Below are 20878 nucleotides of genomic sequence, written 5' to 3' on the forward strand. Positions count from 1 at the left end.
TGCCTACACAAATATTTTAACACATACATAAAAAATTAAACACCAACAAAATTCAACTCAATTCGATTGAGTTAAATTCAATGACATCTGTTCAGAGACTTTATTGTCCTCTCTGCAATCTGCAATCACTCCCAACTTATCAGGCGTGACAAAACCTTTGAAAGAGGCAAACAAGAAGATCCTTTCTCTTCTTTCCTGCTCGGAAAAGCTCATTATTCCTCAAGCTCCCCGCCACCAAACCAGCCCTCTACCTTACTTCCCATCCGCCTCCACCCCTCCCCTCTCTCACCCCCACGAGGCAACAACTGTGACTTCTGTGGCACCGCCTTCCTTCTCTCTCACTGGCTCTTTCATTCACCGGACTCCCCCACCCCCCCCCCCCCCCCCCCCCCCCGCTTCGCCGTCTTTTCTGCCTCTCCCCTCGCCTCCTACTCCTCATTTCTGCATACTCACCAGCATAGAGCGACCCTGTGAGGCTGACCACCAGCGACCCACCCCTCTTCATAGCACACGTCTTGACAGAGCTTTAAATCCGTCACCGAAGGAAGTGTGTCAAGTCTCGAGGTACGTAATCACATTTTCTGTCATTTCATATGTTGTGTGGGTCTGCGCTGAACTATTTGCGGGTGCGTTTGTGTGTGCGGGGGGGACGGGGGACGCATGGTGGATGTGTTGTGTTTGAGGAAGTGTCCCGTCATAGTTGTTCCGTATGCCACATATGCTCCCCATTCAATGCGTTTTAAAGCAACTTCGTCCATTTTTTGGGGTGACGTTTGTTAATAAAGTTCGGACTTTTGATGGATTTCAATAGTCCGCAAACGGTATAGCAACGGGTGGTGGGGGACGTTTTTCTATCTCAGATTTGATCATCAAAGTCTTGAGGAAAACATGATGCAACATATTTCAAGGACTTGCAGTAACATTTCATTTAGGCCTATTTGTTTTTATAATTGAGGTCTGACAGGTCATATACAGGTCGACTCACTACGGCTATTTGTAATTAGTTAATTAATTGATTGAACATATAAACACATGGGTCATTCTTGGGTCTTGGTAACTTTTCCTTTTGTGAACCTTTGTGGGGAATTGTTTTTACAGTAGGCCTATTCACGTTTTTATAATTAGGCTATATCATGTTAATGATATGTTTAACCTTCATGAACGTTTATTGATAGAGCTGGAGTAAATTAACTTTTTAAAATTATGGGTGGAATGTTCAGACATGGACTGTGAGATTTTCACCCTGTTAGTGTTAAATGTTAATTATGGGCCTGCTGAGCGGCGCTAGCAAGCAGGCACATATTACTATCCTAGAAAAATGGGTTTATTATATCATCTTCCACAAATTTTTCTGCTAAAATGCGGCCCGTACCGTAGATCGCATCGGCACGAATGAGGTATCAAACGATGCGGCTCGATCTGACTCGGTGCGGCGTTATTTTTCTAATAATTCCCAGTTACCATGGCGACGCTATTCCCAAAAAACTCCCAAAAAAGTCCCATTGGAATGAATGGGAAACCGAAAGAGATCAACTCCAATCAAGCACCTTTTTCCAAGACACGCTGCGCGCGCATACGTTAACCGGCCGATATGAATTTTAGCTCATTTTGTTGGAATTTTTGTCATCTTTAGCTCAGTGTCAAAAAAAAATTAAGGAATGAAAGCTCTCCCCCCTGTGCGGGTTCAAAGACAGTGAGCGAAGGGGTGAAAATAGCCTTTTTTGCATCGGCTTGAGCGGACTAATTAAGGTTTGAGTGACGGGAACCAAAAAATCTATTTCCAAAAGTTTCACTTCAACTCGTCACCATGGCCACAATCTTTGCTCACTAGACATCAAATTCACACATTTTGTAGTGACAAGGGTCTGCTTTCTGACAAATCTAGTTTTATTTGGCTAAGGTGTCATTTAGTACCTTTATTTTCACTTTAAGCGAGGAGAAGTCGGACTTGGGCGCCTATCTCCTCCATGTTAATTTCGCCGCCTTACTTTCTTCATTTTCGATAAATCATATGTTTTCAACCTGCTCTCATTTGGTCATTTTTCATCCGATTAAAAAACTGAGAACATGCTCGCGTTCCCCAAACCCTTGCCGTTCTAACGAGCCATTTCTGGAATCTGCATCTTTAACCGTTAAGTCGTGAGAGGCTTTTGTTTGCGGTGTGCGTATCCTATAACAAAATCAATGGAATGTTGGTGCGTGACGTCTGTTGGTGCGTGAATGTGCATGTTTCTTAAAGAGGCAGTAATACTTTTAGTTGATTATGGTTAACTTCCACATTTCTTGAGCGATTTCAATGGTTTAAATTTTAAACTGTTCAGCTCATTTCAATGTTGGTTAAAATCAAATGTGTGTGCGTGAATGTGCATGTTTCTTAAAGGGACAGTAAGATACTTTTAGTTGATGTTGATGATGGTTAACTTCCACATTTCTTGACAGATTTCAATGGTTTGAATTTTAAACTGTTAAGCTCATTTAAATGTTTTTAAATACATTTTCAAAAAAAACTCAACATTATTATTTAAATGTTTTTAAATACATTTTCAAAAAAAACTCAACATTATTATTATGGACTGCTATTTAAATACTGTTTTTTTTATTTTAGCTATTACAAGTGCTACTACTAATAGTCCTACTACTATACTACTACTACTATTGCTACAAGTATTGCATCTTTCCACCTTGCAAGAGTCAGCAGGCCCATTCAAAATTTCCGCGGAAATTTTTCTAGTTATAGATATAAAATACTTTTAATGAAATGAGAATTGTTAAGCAGAACATGTGTTCAGTGTTTCAGACCATTATGCTCAACAGTTAACAATTGTAACCTGTTTTTTCAGTTCAATTTATTTTTAATATATACTAAAACTCACGGAGTTGTTTGTTTTACACTTGCATGCCTATAAGTGCTGCTGGTTCAGTGAGCAATAGATTTTAAATGCTCGCCGCAGTTAAAAATACAAAAACAGATGAAAGGTAGAAAAAGTATTCGACAAAAAAAACTACACATCATCAGACAAAGGTAATAAAAAAAAGTTGACAAATACAAAAGTTAAATTAAAAATACACAAATATTTGATTAAAAAGTACAAAATGTTTAATAAAGATATTAACAGAAAAATCTAAAATATTACAAAATTTCGGTGATCAAAAAATGTGTCCTTATTTCAGAGAAAGAATGTGCAGAACTAAGTGTGAGGACACAAAAATGTTGAGTGACCACATATTAGGGTCAACCCGGGCACTAATCGTCATTAATGATGTAATTTCTACATAAAACTCTTTTTCATACTGTACAGAGAACATGTTTACAACATAGTCATCCAACTGAGAGACCGTCTACTATCGTTTCCTACCTTTCGGGTTTCAGAAAGTTCCGCCATGATGCACATCAATGGGGAGGACCCACAGAGAGCACGACGAGGCCTCCGGCAGATCCAGGCCAGCATCCAGTCCCGTTCACTGCTAGCCCGAAAGAGAGTCTCCAACATCACCAAGAATGACGTGAGGGGCTTCTTTATAAGGAACGCCTTCGTCATATTCACTGTAGCGGCAGTCGTCATCGGTGAGTGGAAATCTTCAAACTTAAAGGTGTTTTGTTTTGAAAAAAATCCCCCAGAAGAAACCTGTTGCCTTTAATCATAACAAAAAAAAACTTGAAATACTTCTAGGTACACCTAATGGTCATTTAAAGTATAAAAAAACTGACTGCATTTTTTTTAACACTTAGATAAAACTACAAATTGTTTGACTACCACATTGTTCTGAAGGTCCACACCTTCATGTTGGAATCATGTTGGAATCATATTTGGTCATTTAGCTAAATCCTGTCTGCTGCACGGATTTGTGTTCAAAGACAAATCGCAGTACAACTTTGATGCCAAGCTCCGCCCACGCCCTATGATGAAAATTGACCACATTCACAGTGAAGTGTCTTAGAACTGTCAAATTTAGTGACCAGTGGATGAATTCTCTATGAGGAGGATTTCAAGTTGGACCCCTGGAAATGACCGAAAAACACACAAAAAATGAGACATTCAGACCAAAATGGAAGACTTCACAGGATAGGTTCTTAATTGATTTTCATGCATGGTGTCATGGCGGAGCGTGCACAATGCATTAATTTTGTCATTGTGCATGTAGCATGCATGACAGAGACCAGCTGTCTTAGAAATAAATAGAAATTTCCGCAAGCGAGGACTGAACTTAAACCCACTTGGACCTCACCTGACCCCTGTGGCTGACATTGGAATTTTTGGAATTAACCTTTGAACCATGGTGTGGCAGGAAGTCCCGTGGTGGCCCACCCACGCGTGCCACATCTGCACCCCTGCTAGAGTTACAGCACACTTGTGAGTCCACCACTGAGGAGCATCTGTGGGTTCCACTTCAGTTAGCAGTGACGTACAAGAAAAGCATGCGCATCGATTTTCAAAGAACCACATGACTTGATCTGCAGCATGAAGTGAATTAAGGCCGAGATTTAAGATGTTATTTTTCTTTAGCTTATGTGACAACACTCAACAATATTTTATCTAAATCCCGTTGTGTACATTTTTGTGTAATAATCTCAACGTGCGCACTTAATAAAATTGTGTGCATTTAATAATAATAATAATAATAATAATAATTAATAAAAAAGCATTCAAAACCTACACAACCTTCTTGTTGACTAACAAGAAAACTTAAAAGCTAACTAACCAAGTAGGAAATCACAACATACGCATCCCTTTAATCTTGTTAATGAATGTACAAACTATATATGAGAACTTGTGAATCTAAGTAACACTCAACTTTTTACAATGCTACTGTATTGCATAAATATTTGTTACATAGCCTTAGATACTTTGTTGCTTTGTAATAAAGTTCCTGCTTTTTCCACGCAGTCAAATGAGGCAGGTTCAGTGTAGTTATTCCTCCGTCTTTTTAAGCAATATCGGTTTGTTGATTATGGTAGTCGAAAGTGATACTGCTGTGTCGTAACACTCTCAAATAATCATGCTAAATACCAAAGAAGTTACTAGCCAACTGACTAACTAGCTAGCTAACTGTTGCTAATGACCTAATGAGCTAACTAACTACGACGAAACATTTACAATCCTCTAAAGTTGCTACTATAACTAACATCAACGAATATGAAACCTCTTATCTTGCTAACTATTGCTAAATACGCAACCCTCAAATCTTACTATCTAACAAGCAAAATAATTAGTCAATTAATGTGTATAACTTTGTTGCATTGTGTTCTATACGTACAATTAAATGTTGAATTTTAATGTGACAAATGCATAGGTATCATTCTGGGGTTTGCCCTGCGGCCGTACAACATGTCCTACCGTGACATCAAGTTCTTCTCTTTCCCTGGAGAGCTGTTGATGAGGATGCTGCAGATGCTGGTGCTGCCCCTGCTGGTGTCCAGCCTCATTACAGGTCAGTCACCATTACATGTGACAAGCAGTGGGCAACTTAGGGACCAGCGCCAACATACAGCCTGCTCCGTTTTTTGTTTGTTTAGTTTTTTAATCCAGCCTACCTAGCAGTTACATTGTCAAGAATCCTGTAGTATTTGTAGCATTAATGTAGCCATTGGATTTTGTTATTTTTATATTTTGGGGGGGGGGGGGGGTCATGCATCTTCTTACATACTGTACTTGGTTTTTCAAAAATATTAGACATGGCTATAATCAAAACTAAACATTATTATTATTATAAATGGTAAGAAATGCACTTGTATTCTTGCACAAGAGATTCATGTACTTCAATAGGCTTAATGAAACTGAACTATTTTTAGTTTCAACGTTGCTAGCAAAGCACCTAAAAAAAAGAAACCGCAAAGAAGACACTTTCACTCTGTGGCTTTTGTTCTAAATATGAATCAAATGACTTCATGCACGCCTGCAACAGTTTACTCATTCAAACTGGGTCACCACAGAAGACTACTGCACACAGCAAATATGTCAGTGTTAAATTTCCAGTGTTATAAACAGTGTTATTCTGACACTGTTAGGATAAAAAAATTACTCTGTCAGAGTACATTTTCTCAAGTGCTGGAGTGGAAGCGAAGTGTAACCTATTTCAATAGTGATGCCTCCAATTGTTGTTGTTGTTGTTGTTGTTGTTGTTGTGGCAGCGTGGCTCAGTGGTAGAATGGTCATCTCCCGACCTTGAGAGTGTGGGTTCGATCCCAGGCCTGTGGAACTATGTCAAAGTATCTTTGAGCAACATACTGAACCCCAAAGTTGCTCCTGAAGCCATGTCATCATTAGTCGAAAGCGCTTTGAGGGCCTTGTAAGGAGGAAAAGGCTGATGAATAAATGAAGTATCTTTTACCAGAGTGAAGTGTTATTTTTAGTTAAATGTTTACACTGACACTAGTGTAGAGTACTTTTAACACTACTCAGTGTTTACCAGTGTATATTTTTAACACTATACAGTGTTGGAGTAACACTTGTTAAGTGTCAAAAAGTAAAACTTTGAAAAGTGTCAGATTTACACTTATTGGTGTGGACACATATAAACACTTTTCTTGTGTTAGATTCAACACTACTCAGTGTTAATCTAACACTAGCGGTTTTGCTGTATACATATTCAAAAGTCTTGGGACACAATTCAAGAAGTCTTGAATCTTAATATGTCAACTTAGTATACCATTTTGGACATGTGTGCCCTTCCAGCACAGTTTACTGTTTTTTTTTCAGTATCCTGAAGAGTTCTGTCGGAACTTTGTCGGTCATTTATCTTTTACGGTTGCTACGCTATGGTAACATTAACTACCATTAACTACCAGAAGACTGCCTAATCAAATGTGTTTGGAAGAATTTGGAAGCTTTGCACAGTTCAGTTAATCCCGCGCGTTTGATTAGAGCCTGTTGTAATGCAAAAGAAATGGAGGCCAGGCCAAGCGAGGGCGGTGCAGTGTGCTGTCAAGCAATGCTGGAACCTGTAATGGAAAAGCAGCTGTATGGACACACGAGGCTCAGTTTTCCTAGACCAGTGGCTCTCAAACTACACAAAGTACCACCAAAAAAAGTATCTAGCTCTCCAAATAACCACCATCGTGACCAACATCGGTTACACATTAAGACAATAAGTTAATAGACAAGACTGAGGCTAGTTTTGGGACCATTAAAAAATAAAGTATTTGACTGTTAAAGTGTTAATACAGCAGCTAACGCAAGAGCAGTAACTGTACGGATACGCAGTGCTAAGTGGCTAATGTGCGAATACCTCCGGTGTGACTGATGAAGAATATATGACTTGGTGAATGACTTGCTTACTGTAGCTGAACTTGAGACTTGATTCAACTTGCTTGAAATTCTATGGGGATTAGATTCTTGCCACAGTAACTTGAGAGTTGCTTGAAACTTGAAATTTAACACTCAAGGCTTTCTTATGACTTGTGGACAGGTGAAATGGCACAAGCATAATGGACAACGGAAAGTTTTAAGTTTGTTTGAGGTACAAGTTCAGATTCCTTCCTGAAACTGACAGTGGGCCATTATTGGGCCATTATTAATGATTGTTTATCTTTTCGTCATCTTTTCCACTCCGTGCAAGTGCATTTAGATCGCAGAGGTCCGATGAGAAATGGGAGATTAACTAATTATTGATTCAATGAGAAAACACATGATAAAGCTTCTTTTTTTTTGCGCAGTCATGGTGTTGACATTTGTTTTGACCTGTAGCAAGCATATAGTGTGTGACCAGAGAGACATCATTGCCTCTTGCAGGGACACAACACAGATAAGATAGGCGCCTTTGTGCTGTGCATGGAGTGTAGCGTAGCATTAGCATTTTGTGACATCATGTCATGTGCCTACTGATATAACGCAAGGGGAAAACAGCAACAACATGAGGAGGGCCAAGACAGGACTGTTGTTGTTTTTTTCTCTTTAGCTTTTATGTTAATCTACAACAACAAATCCACTGTAAAAATTTTTTAAAAAACAACAACAAAAATTTTGCCTTAAGCTGCTCTTTGGAACAATTTGCCCAAAATTATATTTTGATTTGACCATTTATGACTGAAACATCTTCTAATTAATACATTGACATGTTAGCATTTCACAATAGGTACTCCTGCAAGCCTCTGGCCAATAGTTTTCAGATTGGATTTGGGTTCGAATTTCTCACCCTATGTCTGCGGATGTGACATCATGTGCACTTTGTGTACATGAGGAAGAGTGTCTGCAGTTTCATTTTTCAGCCACAGGTGACAGTAGTGATTCAAAATGGAATTTTCTGCATTCAACAGCTTTTTTTTGAGAGAGCTCAGTATTGTTCATTCGGTAATTTTACCGATTCGACATGTCATCATCATTGCGTTCAACAGCTTTAATGTAGGATGTAAAACATGACAAAAGGCCAAAGCATAGGCAAGTTTCATCTTATTTTGACACAATGGTCTATCATGGAAGTGTAAGAAGATAGTCATTGCAAAAATGTCAAAACAGCAAAATACGATAACATAAGATGTAAAAACAATTAACAAAAAAAATAAAAGCGAAAGCAGAGGTGAGTCATTTCTCATAACTTTAACTTTAATTTTTTCAACATTTGCTGTGGTACTGTGGTTGAAAAAAAACCATGCCATCAATCTTATTGCTCTGAATGTGAGTCCACATACAAGCGCTGTAACCAAAAATGCTGCCTTTGCAAAATATAGCTACAAAGCAATAGTTGCAGATGACCACAAAGTAACACAACAGGCATATTTAGCATTTTTCTTGCACATAGTCAAGCTAGCCCATAATATGAGGTTGGCTGGGGTGAACGGTGTAGGAAAGCTGAGTGACTAATTACGCTGAATGAATTGCGCGTTTGTGTTAAAATAGAAACAGGCTTCGTCGAAAGGAAAGGCGAGGCAATTATCTATCAAAGTGAAACTGAAAAAGAAAGTACTCATTCAGCAGAATCTGACCACAAGGTCCGTTGCACTCTCAGCTTCAGTAGTGTTGTATGAGGCTAGCTGAACACACTTGTTTTGGTATTTACAAAAATTTCAAAAGTATCAAAAGTATAAATAGATGAGCACACAGTCTCCGTTGCACAGCAGGTCGCCCGCCATCCAAAGCCTTAAAAAGCAAATAGTGCTATTTAAGTTAGATGGTTGTGAACATGGCAAAGCACACATCTATACTTAGTTTATTTATTTATATATTCCATTTAGGAAATTTTTGTAGTTTATTCATTCATTCATTTTTTCCCATTTTCCCCCTTATAAGGAAATTATGGTATTGCGTTATTTTTGCCCCCTAAAATTCACAATACAGTACTGGTACTTACACCTAGTATTCAGTCACATGTTCCATTATTTTTGATCACATGAAAAATTGGCAGGCAATAACAGGGTAGGTCAGGTTCCAGAAAGTCTGGACCACTAGTTGTGCCCCCAACTTCAACTTTTGAGTTGAAGTTGAGGGCCTGAATTTGTATTTGTACCCCCCTCCACCTTTCCAAAACTACATCTCCTTGCTTTCCTACAACCTTGCCTCTTTCATTCTTTTGAGTGGGAGAAATTAGTGAGGCTGCGTATGTTGTTGCCCAGACGACAGCACAGGGATCATTGTGTGTGTGTGTATGTGAATGTGTGTATGCAGACTTAAGTCAACACGTTTTCCCAGGCTTGTCAGTAAAAGGATAGGGAGGAAAGGCAGGATAAAGGGGCACAGTGAAGGGCCCTCAACTCCCCTCGGGTGACGACAGAGAGGGAGTGAAACGTTTTTTTTTTGTTTTTTTTTACATGAATGTATTATATTAAATGTCGACCATACACCACAAAAATAGCCGACATGTTGCTGTCAATAAGCTATATTTTGGTACAAAAATGATACTTTTTTCATTTTTTCCAAAATGATTACAGTCATATGGCTATGGATGTTTTATTTTCCTAACAGTCCTTGGCTTTTAAAATTCCCCGAGAAAACATGTCCATAAACATGGCTTTGAAAAAGCTAAATGTTGCCATAATACTGCAGAAATTTGCTATAGTTTAAAAAGTATTCAGGTTTGGAGGTAGTAAAACGTTAAATATAGTCATTAATTAGCCACGCAGAAAATATGTCCACAATTCGCAAAATGCAAAAACACTTTGTTTTTGTAACATTCCTTGAATTTATTTTCTTATTAAAGTACTATAGAAAATATTTCCACAAACATGACCGACACTCTGTTCAAAGAAGACTCTATTTTGCCACAAATGTACGTATTTTGTTTTAAAAACCTTTAGGTTTAGATATTGTTTTTAAATTTTTAAATCCTTCATTAATTTAGAAACATTATATTTCTAATGCCAGTAAGAAAATGTTTCCACCAACATGGCTGACATGCTGCACCAAAAAGGCTAAATGTTATGTTTCGTCATAATTTCAAATTTGTGTCTGAACATCACTGGTCAACCGGGTGGGCAGTGTTATTCTCACTCACACGCACACACTGTCACACATGATATACACAAAGTGGCACATATGAAAGGCTGACATGACATTAATCTCAATTCCAACAAAAGGCAAAGCTTTGAATGTTCCTGCTCTGAATGAACATAAAGGCCACAATAGGAGGTGACACCTTGAAATGACGTAACTGTTGCTCCCTTTTTTTCCCCCAAAATCCACACCCGCTCGAGTTGGCAATTGAATGCTGTCCCAATTATGGAAGACAGTTAAAAATATAAATAAAAGGGGTGTGGGGGGTGTAGTGGTTGGAACGTAGGGACGTTGTTCTTGTTTTTTAAGATAAAGTTGCGCATTTGTTAGAAAAATTATATACCGGTGTGGGAAAAAAAATATTTTTTTTTTAAATAAAAAGAATAGTTCAGGTTTAGGAAAAAGTTGGCTTGTTTCAGGAAAAAAAGTTGTACATTTTGAGGGCGAAAAAGTCTCGAATTTTTGACAAAGTTTTTATATTTGAGGCTAAATTATATTATTGTTATTATTAACTGTTGTATTATTATTGTATATTCTCTCTCTCTCTCTCTCTCTCTCTCTCTCTCTCTCTCTCTCTCTCTCTCTCTCTCTCTCTCTGTCTCTCTCTCTTTGCATACATTGTCTCAATCTATGCCCCAGATTCAATTTAATTGAATTCAAACCTCATTTCAATAGCACCGAGAGTACATAAAAGGATGAATTGAAGACTTTATGATGACTGCACTGCTGTACAGCCGCTCCTGTCGCGTGCGTCAGATTCCAAAACATGCTTTATCTTTGGCCAAAACAAAGTCGGTCGAGGTCAGTGTATTAATCGTTAACTGGCATCTGTGTGCATTCAAAGCAGTCACACCTGGCTTCCTTTTGGCCCACAAGTTTGAATAAATCACTCGGGAATTATGCACCATTCAAAGGGGCTCCTCTGATATGCTTTCAAACTGTGAGCGCTATTTAAAATATACAAAAAGTAAAGTGGAGATGATAGTTCCCTGGGTGCCGTCCAGTAGGTGTTGTTTACCCGCCCGTGTAGATCAGAGCCGGATTGTATTTCTTACTGCGCTTTGTTCTCTGTAAGATACTTGAACAGATTATGGGTTGATTGTATTCCACCTATAATTACAGCACCTTTTTCCCAGGCTCACTTTACGTATGCTGGCCAGGATGCACAACTTTATTGACATGTCAATGTATGTGGCACAGATGTTGGGTTTTTTCCATATTCCAAATGCAAAGTCTTAGCTGTTAATTATTAACTGTGCAGCTCTCTCTGAAAAACCTTCACGTTTCCAAAAACTTTTGGAGATACTTTGTTGATGCTCTGCAGCAGTGCCCCCTTAAGGAAGTAGTATGTGCAGAAACTCTACTTTTGCATAACAATCACAAACAATGTCAAAGCATAAAATACCTTGCACTTTTTACATTTTACAGAAAAAAAGACAAACAGGTCTATATAAAAAAATATAAATATTACAGTATCAATATATTTTTGAGAAAATAATTATTGTATTTTCAAGGAAATGTTCTATATTTTTGAGAATAAAAAAAAGACGTTCACGGAAAATATGTGTATTTACTGTAAAAAGAGGTATTTTCAAGAGATATCTTTGAATATTTTGAAGAAAAGTGTTCTAATTAATAGGGGTGGGGGGGGGGGGAGTTTTGTAGCGTATTTTCAAGATTTTTGGACCCCCCAAAAAAGTTTTTTGTTTTCATAAAAACAAGTCTGTGATTGAAAAGTGCTGTATTTTTTTAAGGGGAAAAGTTTTTTTTTTTTGAAGCAAATAAAATATTTTATTTAGAAAGAAGGTAGTGTGTTTTCAGGAAGAAAATAAAATATATATTTTTTTAGATATATTTTTATGTATGTATGTATTTTTAGAAAAAAAAGGTCAATTTTTATGGGGACATTTTAATGTATTTTTGAGGAAGGAATTACATATATTTATTGCTAAAAAAAATGTAAATGTTGTGCTTTTATACTTTCTACTACTTTATACTGTTTCTTTCTGAATTGGCAGACGTGTTTCACAGCATGTAAATTTGTGTTTAATATTGTTTGTACGTCTTTACTACATGGCGCCTGTAACGCTAAAGTTTAGAGATTATCCAGAATGTGTGAAAATGTATGTAGCTAAGCTTAACATGAAATAATAATATACAGTGTATTGTTATATTCAAATTAGCACTAGACTACATTATTTAGTGGTGGAATTCCAATTGAAAATGTGTCACTTTTGTGATTTCAGGCATGGCCGCACTAGACAGCCGCGCATCAGGTAAAATGGGCATAAGGGCGGTGGTCTACTACACCACCACCACGGTTATTGCCGTGTTCATCGGCATCGTCATGGTGCTCATCATCCACCCCGGTAAAGGCTCAAAGGAAGAGTTCACCAACCAGCAGCAAATCGAGAGCATTAACGCCGCTGATGCCTTCCTGGACCTTATCAGGTATTGACTTTGTTTGCACACCGTAGCCGCCAGAGGACTACCAGGTGGAAGAAAGGGGAATGACCACCACTGACTTGAACTAAAAACAATGTCAAAACCTGTTGTGCTTGGGCTTGCGCCACAGGATATACCACAAAATGTTAAAATAAAAATGAATCCAGCGGAATTTGTGGGTGAGGACGATAAATCACGTGGATGTTGTAAAATACATAGTTTGAAGTAGCAGTACAAAACAAATATTGCAAGACTACGTATCTATAAACCCACGTTTTTTGTTTGTCTGTTGGTTGTTTAGCAGACTTCTTCCTGGTTCGTGAATGATGGCTGGGACTATACTATTTTGAATTCTAGGGCAAGGTGCAACTGTCCAATGTGAAAATAATATACTCAAAGGGAACATTTGTGAAGTTAACAGGCTATTTCCTGCTTCATGGGGGATGATGTAAGACAACTGGACTTCACAATTCTTTACTTAAGGGCAGGAACAGTAGCCACAATCGTAAATGAAAAATGAAGAAACGCCATATTTTGGTTTGTTTGTATGATTATTAACTCGCAGGCTATTTCCTAGTTAATGGAGAACATATGGTTGTACCATTCTTTATTTTGTGTTGGTGGGGTGCTTTCCATTGGAAAAAGGTGAAATTATTTCCTCTTCCAAAAGTGGAAAAAAAACAGAGTAACACAATTTTTATTTTTAGTTTTTGGCAAGTTACTTTCTTATTCAGGGAGGATGATGTAAGATGACAGGACTGTACTTTTTTTTTTTTTTTACAACTGGCCAGGCATAAGTTGGGGCCGTGAGCAAAAAAAAGCGCATAAAACGTGTATGTGTGGAATGAGCAAGCACTGAGGATTCTGAAGGCCTTGGCCAAATTAAATTTACATGGCAACACATAGAAGCTAAATTGTGATTTCTTTCATTTATTGACCAAGTATGTGATGTTTTGCAGGAACATGTTCCCTCCGAACCTTGTGGAAGCGTGCACCAAACAGGTATTGTGTAATATTATTATATACAGTCTTTTCACTTTTTCCTTTTACTTTTATTAAATTATTATTGAATTTGATTACATTTCTGGTTGGATTCTAACTACAATTGATCCATTATGTGAATTAAAAAACAAAACAAAGTAACTAATCCTATTTAATCTCATTACTGGTTTTGAAACTTAAGTTGATTTTTTTGGTAGAGGGAGAGAAACAAGTCGTATATTATTGAGGGGGGGAAATAATATACACTGCAGTATTTTTGATGAAGTACAATTGAGAAAAAAGATGCATTTTATGATAAAAAAAATCCCATATTATTGAGGAAAACCAGTTTATATATATATATATATATATGTATATATATATATATATATATATGTATATATATATATATATATATATATATATATATATATATATATATATATATACATATATATATATATATATATATATATATATATATATATATATATATATATATTAGGGGTGTTAAATCGATTCTGCAATATATCGCAATATTACAGCGCACGATTCCTGTATTGATTCAATATGCGGCTGAATCGATGTTTAAACATCGATAATTTTGACGGAAATATTCAACAAAACGTCGTACTTAGGGTTAGGATTCACACTTATACACTTTATATTTATATATATATATATATAACATGTACATTTTCAAATTTATAAAGTAAAATACGGTATTTATATTTTCAAACACATAAGTTCATTTCAAGAAAAATGTTCTAATTAATTGGTTTATAAACAGTTTATTTTTATTTTTTAAGTTGTATTTTTTAGGACCAAATCATATCTTTTCTTAGGGAAAAATATTGGTTATCTTTGAGGGGGGAACAAATCTTAATTATGGGGGGGGGGACAAGAATTTTTTTAAATATTCCAAGGAATATAGCAAGTGGAATATTTTTATTGACAAAACAGCCATACATACTGTACATTCATACATAACACATTTTGTTATTGTTTTCAGAAGAAAAAAGTAGTATATTTTCAAGGAAAAGGTAGCATATTTTCCAGGAAAATAATTATCGAGGAAAAAATAGCATTTTTTGTTTAGTTTTTTTGTTTTTGGGGGCGGGGGGCGCATTTTGGCGAATGCTTTTGTATTGATCTCATTAGATTGTGCACTAATTTTGTGGCTAGTGAGCATAGATCATAATGATGCGTTTTGCTGCATCTTCATGTGTGATTGCATGCGTAGATTAGATAAGTAGAGTACCTGTAGACTAAATGTATTGTGTTCTTACTTCCACCATATCATGAATGAAGAACGCGCGTGTTGTACCTCTATGTCTGGAAATGTTTGTTCCATATGCTTTTCTTTTCAGATGTAGTCATTTCACTAGAGTCATATCCCGAGGATCGTCAAGGCACTGTGAATATATGGCAAGCTATTAAATTGCCACTGCACTGCTACCAGCGTGGCTAAAAGGTTCACTAGCTAACCTTTAGGCTCTCCTTTTCTTTCAGTTCAAGACACAGTATGCCAAGAGGGTGGTCCATGTCAAAGTGACTGTCAACGAGTCGGTGTTCCTGCTCAACGGGAGCCAGGTGTTGACAAGGGAAGAGATGATCCCCGTGTCGGGTGCCGTGAACGGGGTCAATGCGCTGGGCCTGGTGGTCTTCTCCATGTGCTTCGGTTTGATCATCGGAAGCATGAAAGAGCAGGGACAGCCCTTGAAGGACTTCTTCGATTGTCTGAACGAGGCCATCATGAGGCTGGTGGCCATCATCATGTGGTACGTCCAAACTATTTATCCAATGTCATGTAATTGTTTTTAAAAATATTATTGACTACAATTCTGGATCTTAATCTACAACTTTGTGGAAAGGCATTTTCTCACTAGTATTGTATTGTATACAATATTTGATTGGGTTGTCTTTGAGTAACACAGTATAGCAAAACATCATGGCTAGCCTGCTAGCTAACTTCAGTTCTACAGCATGCTATCATTTCACCGTCAATGAGCACGTCTGTGTGCCATTAAATCAGAGCAACAGAAAAGTACATTTATTAGTTAGTCCCTCAATAGCTCGGTTATTTATGTTTGCTCATTGTCACTTTCTCATTATTTATAAATACGAGCATCTCGATGCATTTTACTCTGAAATCTAAAAATTATTTCCTGATGGAACTTTTGCGGCCGACTGCACAATGGTTTCCTGGGAGAAGCGGAGGATCGTCTGCCTGGCAATCCTCTCCAAGGATATTAACTCATTCACTGCCATTGACGGCTATACACGTCAAAAATGAATGTGAACAATTTCTATTAGTTTAACATTTTTTTCATTTCATTTAATTTTTTGTGAAAACCTAGAAAAAAAATGACTACATTTATAACAGATATAATTTTTTTTGATAAATCATGATCTACTATTGAAGTCATGCGATTAATTATGATTACAAATTTTAATCATCTGACAAAATTTTTTTTAATCAGGGGCGTCAGGTTTTCATACTCTTGTTAACAAAATTGGGGGAAAATTTTTCAAACTAATAGAAATAGTTCAAATGAAAAGTTCGTAAAACGCTGACAGCACTTTTGGAAATCGGGAAACTTCTTGTCATGACTGTATGTGTAGGGCTGTCAAGAGTCAGGCAATATGCAACTCAAATTGCAGGCTGGATGCGATTCCTGAACTCCTTCGCAAAATGGATGCTAACTTGGAGAGTTTGCCAGATTGCCTCTGAAAGAATTGACTCCAATTCGGCTATTTGGAATCCTGTGGGAACCAGAGAACTTAAGGCAGACTGAAAATTGGAGTCAGCCTGGACCAAAAATAATTATCATCATTGGCGCCGGCGTTTGAAGGCTTAATCTCCTGGATTTTTTGCAGACTAGATACTGGGCCAATATCTCAACCCCCACACCCCGCTCTCCTCCAGCACATTTTGCTACAATCAGGATCAGGACTCTTGAAGGTCATCACTACGGCAAAATGTCTACGTCATTAGTGTTGGATGAAATGCGTCAGGAGCTGAGCGGAAGTGATGATTTTACACATACTCAAACAAGACTCAGATTACATATTTTCCTTCTACTCAACGCCTTCCTAACTTCTCTGCCCCACTCCTTCCCGTCGTCACAGTGCGGTATGCTGGCTAAATTCAAACCCTCTCCTACATGTGCAAGTCTAAAAGTTATGTTGTAACATGTTTTATTACTATGTCGCTGCAAATGTGCTCAGATGTCAAATCCCACCTTTTACCCCCTCCTCCTCCCTCTTGTTCTCCCTTTTTCTTATCTGAGGAATTGGGGTGATACTGGGCAACCTGTCAGTCCTCCTGTTCCTGTCTTCACCGTTAGGCGCCATTGCCTTTATGTTCCTTGGAAGGGTTGAAATTGTGAAACGAATTTTGTTGCTCTGTGCTTGTGAGGAGCAATGACAACAAAATCCGAATTCTATTCCTTAAATCCATTTTTATTTCCATGACTGTCTTTTATTTCTCAATAAATTTGTAACAATACTAGCATTTAGTAAAAAAAAAGAAGTTTTTATAATAAAATTGCTATTTTGTTTTCTTGTAGAAATTAACTCTCATACATTTGACATGTTATTTTCTTCATTTGCTTTCTGCATATGTAAAAATGTAAAAAAATTAAATTAATAATTTATTAATGTTTTTTTTAATTTTACACTATTTTTAACATTATTTTTGTTGTGTAATATGTTTATTATTATTATTATTATTTTGTTTTTACCTAAATAAAAAGCTGAGAATTGGTGGAAAAACAAGTAATTGTTGACCTGAAAGAAAACAGAAAATTAATCAGAGTCGTTTTTTTGGGCCCAGGTATGCCCCCATTGGTATCCTGTTCCTGATCGCGGGTAAAATCGTGGAGATGGACGACATTACGTCAATGGGCGGCCAGCTGGGAATGTACACGATCACCGTCATTTGCGGCCTGCTCATCCACGCCACCGTGGTCCTGCCTACGCTCTACTTTGTCGTCACCCGAAAGAACCCTTTTGTCTTCATCGCGGGGCTGCTCCAGGCCCTCGTCACTGCACTGGGAACGTCCTCCAGGTTTGGGAACATTCTGTCAATGTACCACACTCGCCTTGGACGCTAATGTGCTCGTTTTTTACCTTAGTTCGGCTACTTTGCCCATCACGTTCAAGTGCCTCGAGGAAAACAACAAAGTAGACAAGCGCGTAACCCGCTTTGTACTCCCTGTGGGTGCCACCATCAACATGGACGGCACTGCCTTGTATGAAGCGCTGGCGGCCATCTTTATCGCTCAGGTGAACAACTTAGACCTCAACTTCGGGCAGATTCTCACCATCAGGTAAGTGTCCATGCACATTACATTATTTATACAGTGCAATGCAATATGTACAGTTTGAACCTTAATACTACTCTTATATAGGAACATGGAAAAAATGGAAAAAAAAATGCAATGACCTGTCATAAAAATAAGAGCATCCAGCATTGTAAAGTGCTTTAATGTTGATGTTTTCGATTTCAGAGGCTCAAACCTATGAATTTTGGTGACCCTATTGCATGCATGCTCAGAGGTCAATTTGAGTTCAAAACGATGACCATTATGCCTCCATCTATTTCCCTGCAGCATCACAGCCACAGCAGCCAGCATCGGCGCGGCCGGAATCCCCCAGGCGGGGCTGGTTACCATGGTGATAGTGCTCACGTCTGTGGGCCTGCCCACTGATGACATCACACTCATCATCGCCGTTGATTGGTTCCTGTGAGTACTTCCTGTGCATTGTTGTCAAGACGTACGTATACTTTCTGGTAGCGTTTTCGGTGTCTGTACTGTTTATACAGAGCAGGCAAAAGTAAAAGGTAGAAATAATTGCGGCTTTTATGGGCAGCATAAAGCGGCTTCTGATACTGCTGTACATCTGAAGTCTGAAAATCGACTAAGTCTCACCATTCTGTGTCAAGTGCAGAACATGAAAGGAGAAAAAAAAATACTAAAAAGAAGGCCTTTACTGGTGAAAAGGGGACTTTTGAAGGACCACTGAAGACAGGATATTGCTGGGTTTGCTTCATTCCTCCATTCCATGTCAGGTGTCTTTTGTACGGAACAGAGACACGTGGGAAAATAGAGACTAATGTAGAGTTGTACAGGCAGTGTAAAAGGGCTTCTGATACTACCTCCAAAGACAAAAATATCCAGGTCAACTTCAGCCTCTTCAAGTCAGTCTCAGGTACCGTTCATACAAAGCAGTGACATTGGAAGAAAAAAAAGGAGACATAATTACTGCTTTTACAGGCTACAGTGTGTAAAAGAAACTTCCACTTGATCCAAAAGCAGAGACTATTTCCTCGACCAAGATTTTGACCTCATATTTCATTGGTTTGGGTTGCACCATAGATATTTGAGGGTAATACAGATGATCTCAGCAAATTGATGAGAACAAAAATGTTTGAAAACAAAGTGTCTTTTTTACGTTTTCATACACAAATAGTTTCTTTGTCTGTGTCATATTTGCGCTTGCCACAGGGACCGACTGCGCACCATTACCAACGTCCTCGGAGACTCCATCGGGGCTGGCATCGTGGAGCATCTGTCTCGTCACGAGTTGGCCACAGACCCAGAGGACGCCCACTCGGTGACAGCGGAGGAAGCGGACAAGAAGCCTTACCGGCTCATCTGCCAGGAGAAGGAGAATGAGAGGCCCGCCACTGTCAGCGAAACCAAAATGTAGCACAGCTTTGTTGCTGTCATTCTTCTGTTCTTTTTTACAAAGTCAAAATCTTCCACTACCAGAATTTGACGCTTCGTTTAAACGATCAAAGGGTGGGGACTTTTTGATATGAGGATTGCGGTTACGGTAAACCCTCGTTATTTTAGGGCGATAAGGACAGAGCATTACGGTGAATAGCGGCGGGGGGAAAGAACGTAATTGAAGCCCCAAAGAAATGTTAAGAATTGCTGATAATATCGTTTCAGACTCATCCTACAACATGTACCTACAACCTGTACTCTGTCCCATGGTAGCTGTATACACATGGCTGCCATACGCCCCATTTCCACCAAGCAGTACACTTCCATAAGATTTTTTTTTTTTTACATTTCCATTGTCAAAATGAACACAATCGTAGCAAACATTTTTCTGTCACACTTCATTGGGGCACTAACCTCTTCGGTACAGTACCAATTGCCATTCCTGCACTGTACGGTACTGGTTCAAGTGGACGTTCTTGAAAACAACAACAATGGAGGACAACAAGGGTCTCCTGTATTTATCTGTCAGTATAAGGACAGACACAAATTATACTTGAGGGCAACTGCAGCAAAGTAGAGACACTAAAGCATCCGCAGCTAAGCTAACATTAGCATTTGTGATTACTTTTGTCATTTGTGTCCTGAGTAGTTTATTGTATTGCTCATAAAAGTATTGGTAGTCAGGTACCGTGCAGTGGGAAAAGGTTCATATTAGGTTTATCTTCTTTTTTAGTACATTTTTGCTCTTTTAAGAGTACACTGCTATGGAAGAGAAAGGCACAAGGTTCCAGATAAAGCTATGCAGTCACAAGCTGGCATTGTTATTTTCTTGCTGACACATCATTCTGAGAATTTGAAGATGAATTGTTTTGAGGGGGGCGTCGGGGTTACATTTCCTTAATCACAAACTAACCCAGAATAATACAGGTTGTATGGGTTTCTTCTTCTTCTGTGTACTAAACTATCCCAGATAAATCATGGATCTAAGGCGGCAATGTGGTCATCTGCATAGTAATTTATCAAGTCACGCTTTATTGGCATGTTTTTTTTTTCTTTTCTGAATACATGCCAGCTCTTTCATAGTTTTTGTTCTATGCTACTAACGGGAGGCCTAATTAGCTACTGAGCTAACAGTGTGGCCCTGCAATAGCCAGAAGACAAAGAAAAGGTTGTCAAGTATACCGCATGGTGGAAATGTGCCTTTTTTCACAACTAAATATTCGACTGTGATGACCTATTTCTCCAACTGGAGTCCAGTACTCCTCTGAATCCAACAGATTTACACTTTCT

The 20878-nt window shown here is 38.2% G+C and overlaps 1 protein-coding gene across 1 annotated transcript; it reads left to right on the top strand.

Annotated features, from left to right (window-relative positions):
• The first annotated feature begins 415 nt into the window (after window positions 1-415).
• Window positions 416-19937, top strand: LOC147173746 (excitatory amino acid transporter 1-like). Its single transcript, XM_086075399.1, has 10 exons — window positions 416-564; window positions 3371-3565; window positions 5293-5430; window positions 12671-12875; window positions 13829-13871; window positions 15363-15631; window positions 17689-17922; window positions 17990-18184; window positions 18467-18601; window positions 19364-19937. Exons 2-10 carry the CDS (start codon window positions 3382-3384, stop codon window positions 19566-19568), a joined length of 1608 nt encoding a protein of 535 aa, XP_085931525.1. The 5' UTR covers window positions 416-564; window positions 3371-3381; the 3' UTR covers window positions 19569-19937.
• The last annotated feature ends 941 nt before the right edge of the window (window positions 19938-20878 follow it).

This window comes from Leptonotus elevatus, chromosome 5 (assembly GCF_054856555.1).
Source record: "Leptonotus elevatus isolate MCC_2025b chromosome 5, RoL_Lele_1.0, whole genome shotgun sequence".
NCBI lineage: Eukaryota > Metazoa > Chordata > Actinopteri > Syngnathiformes > Syngnathidae > Leptonotus > Leptonotus elevatus.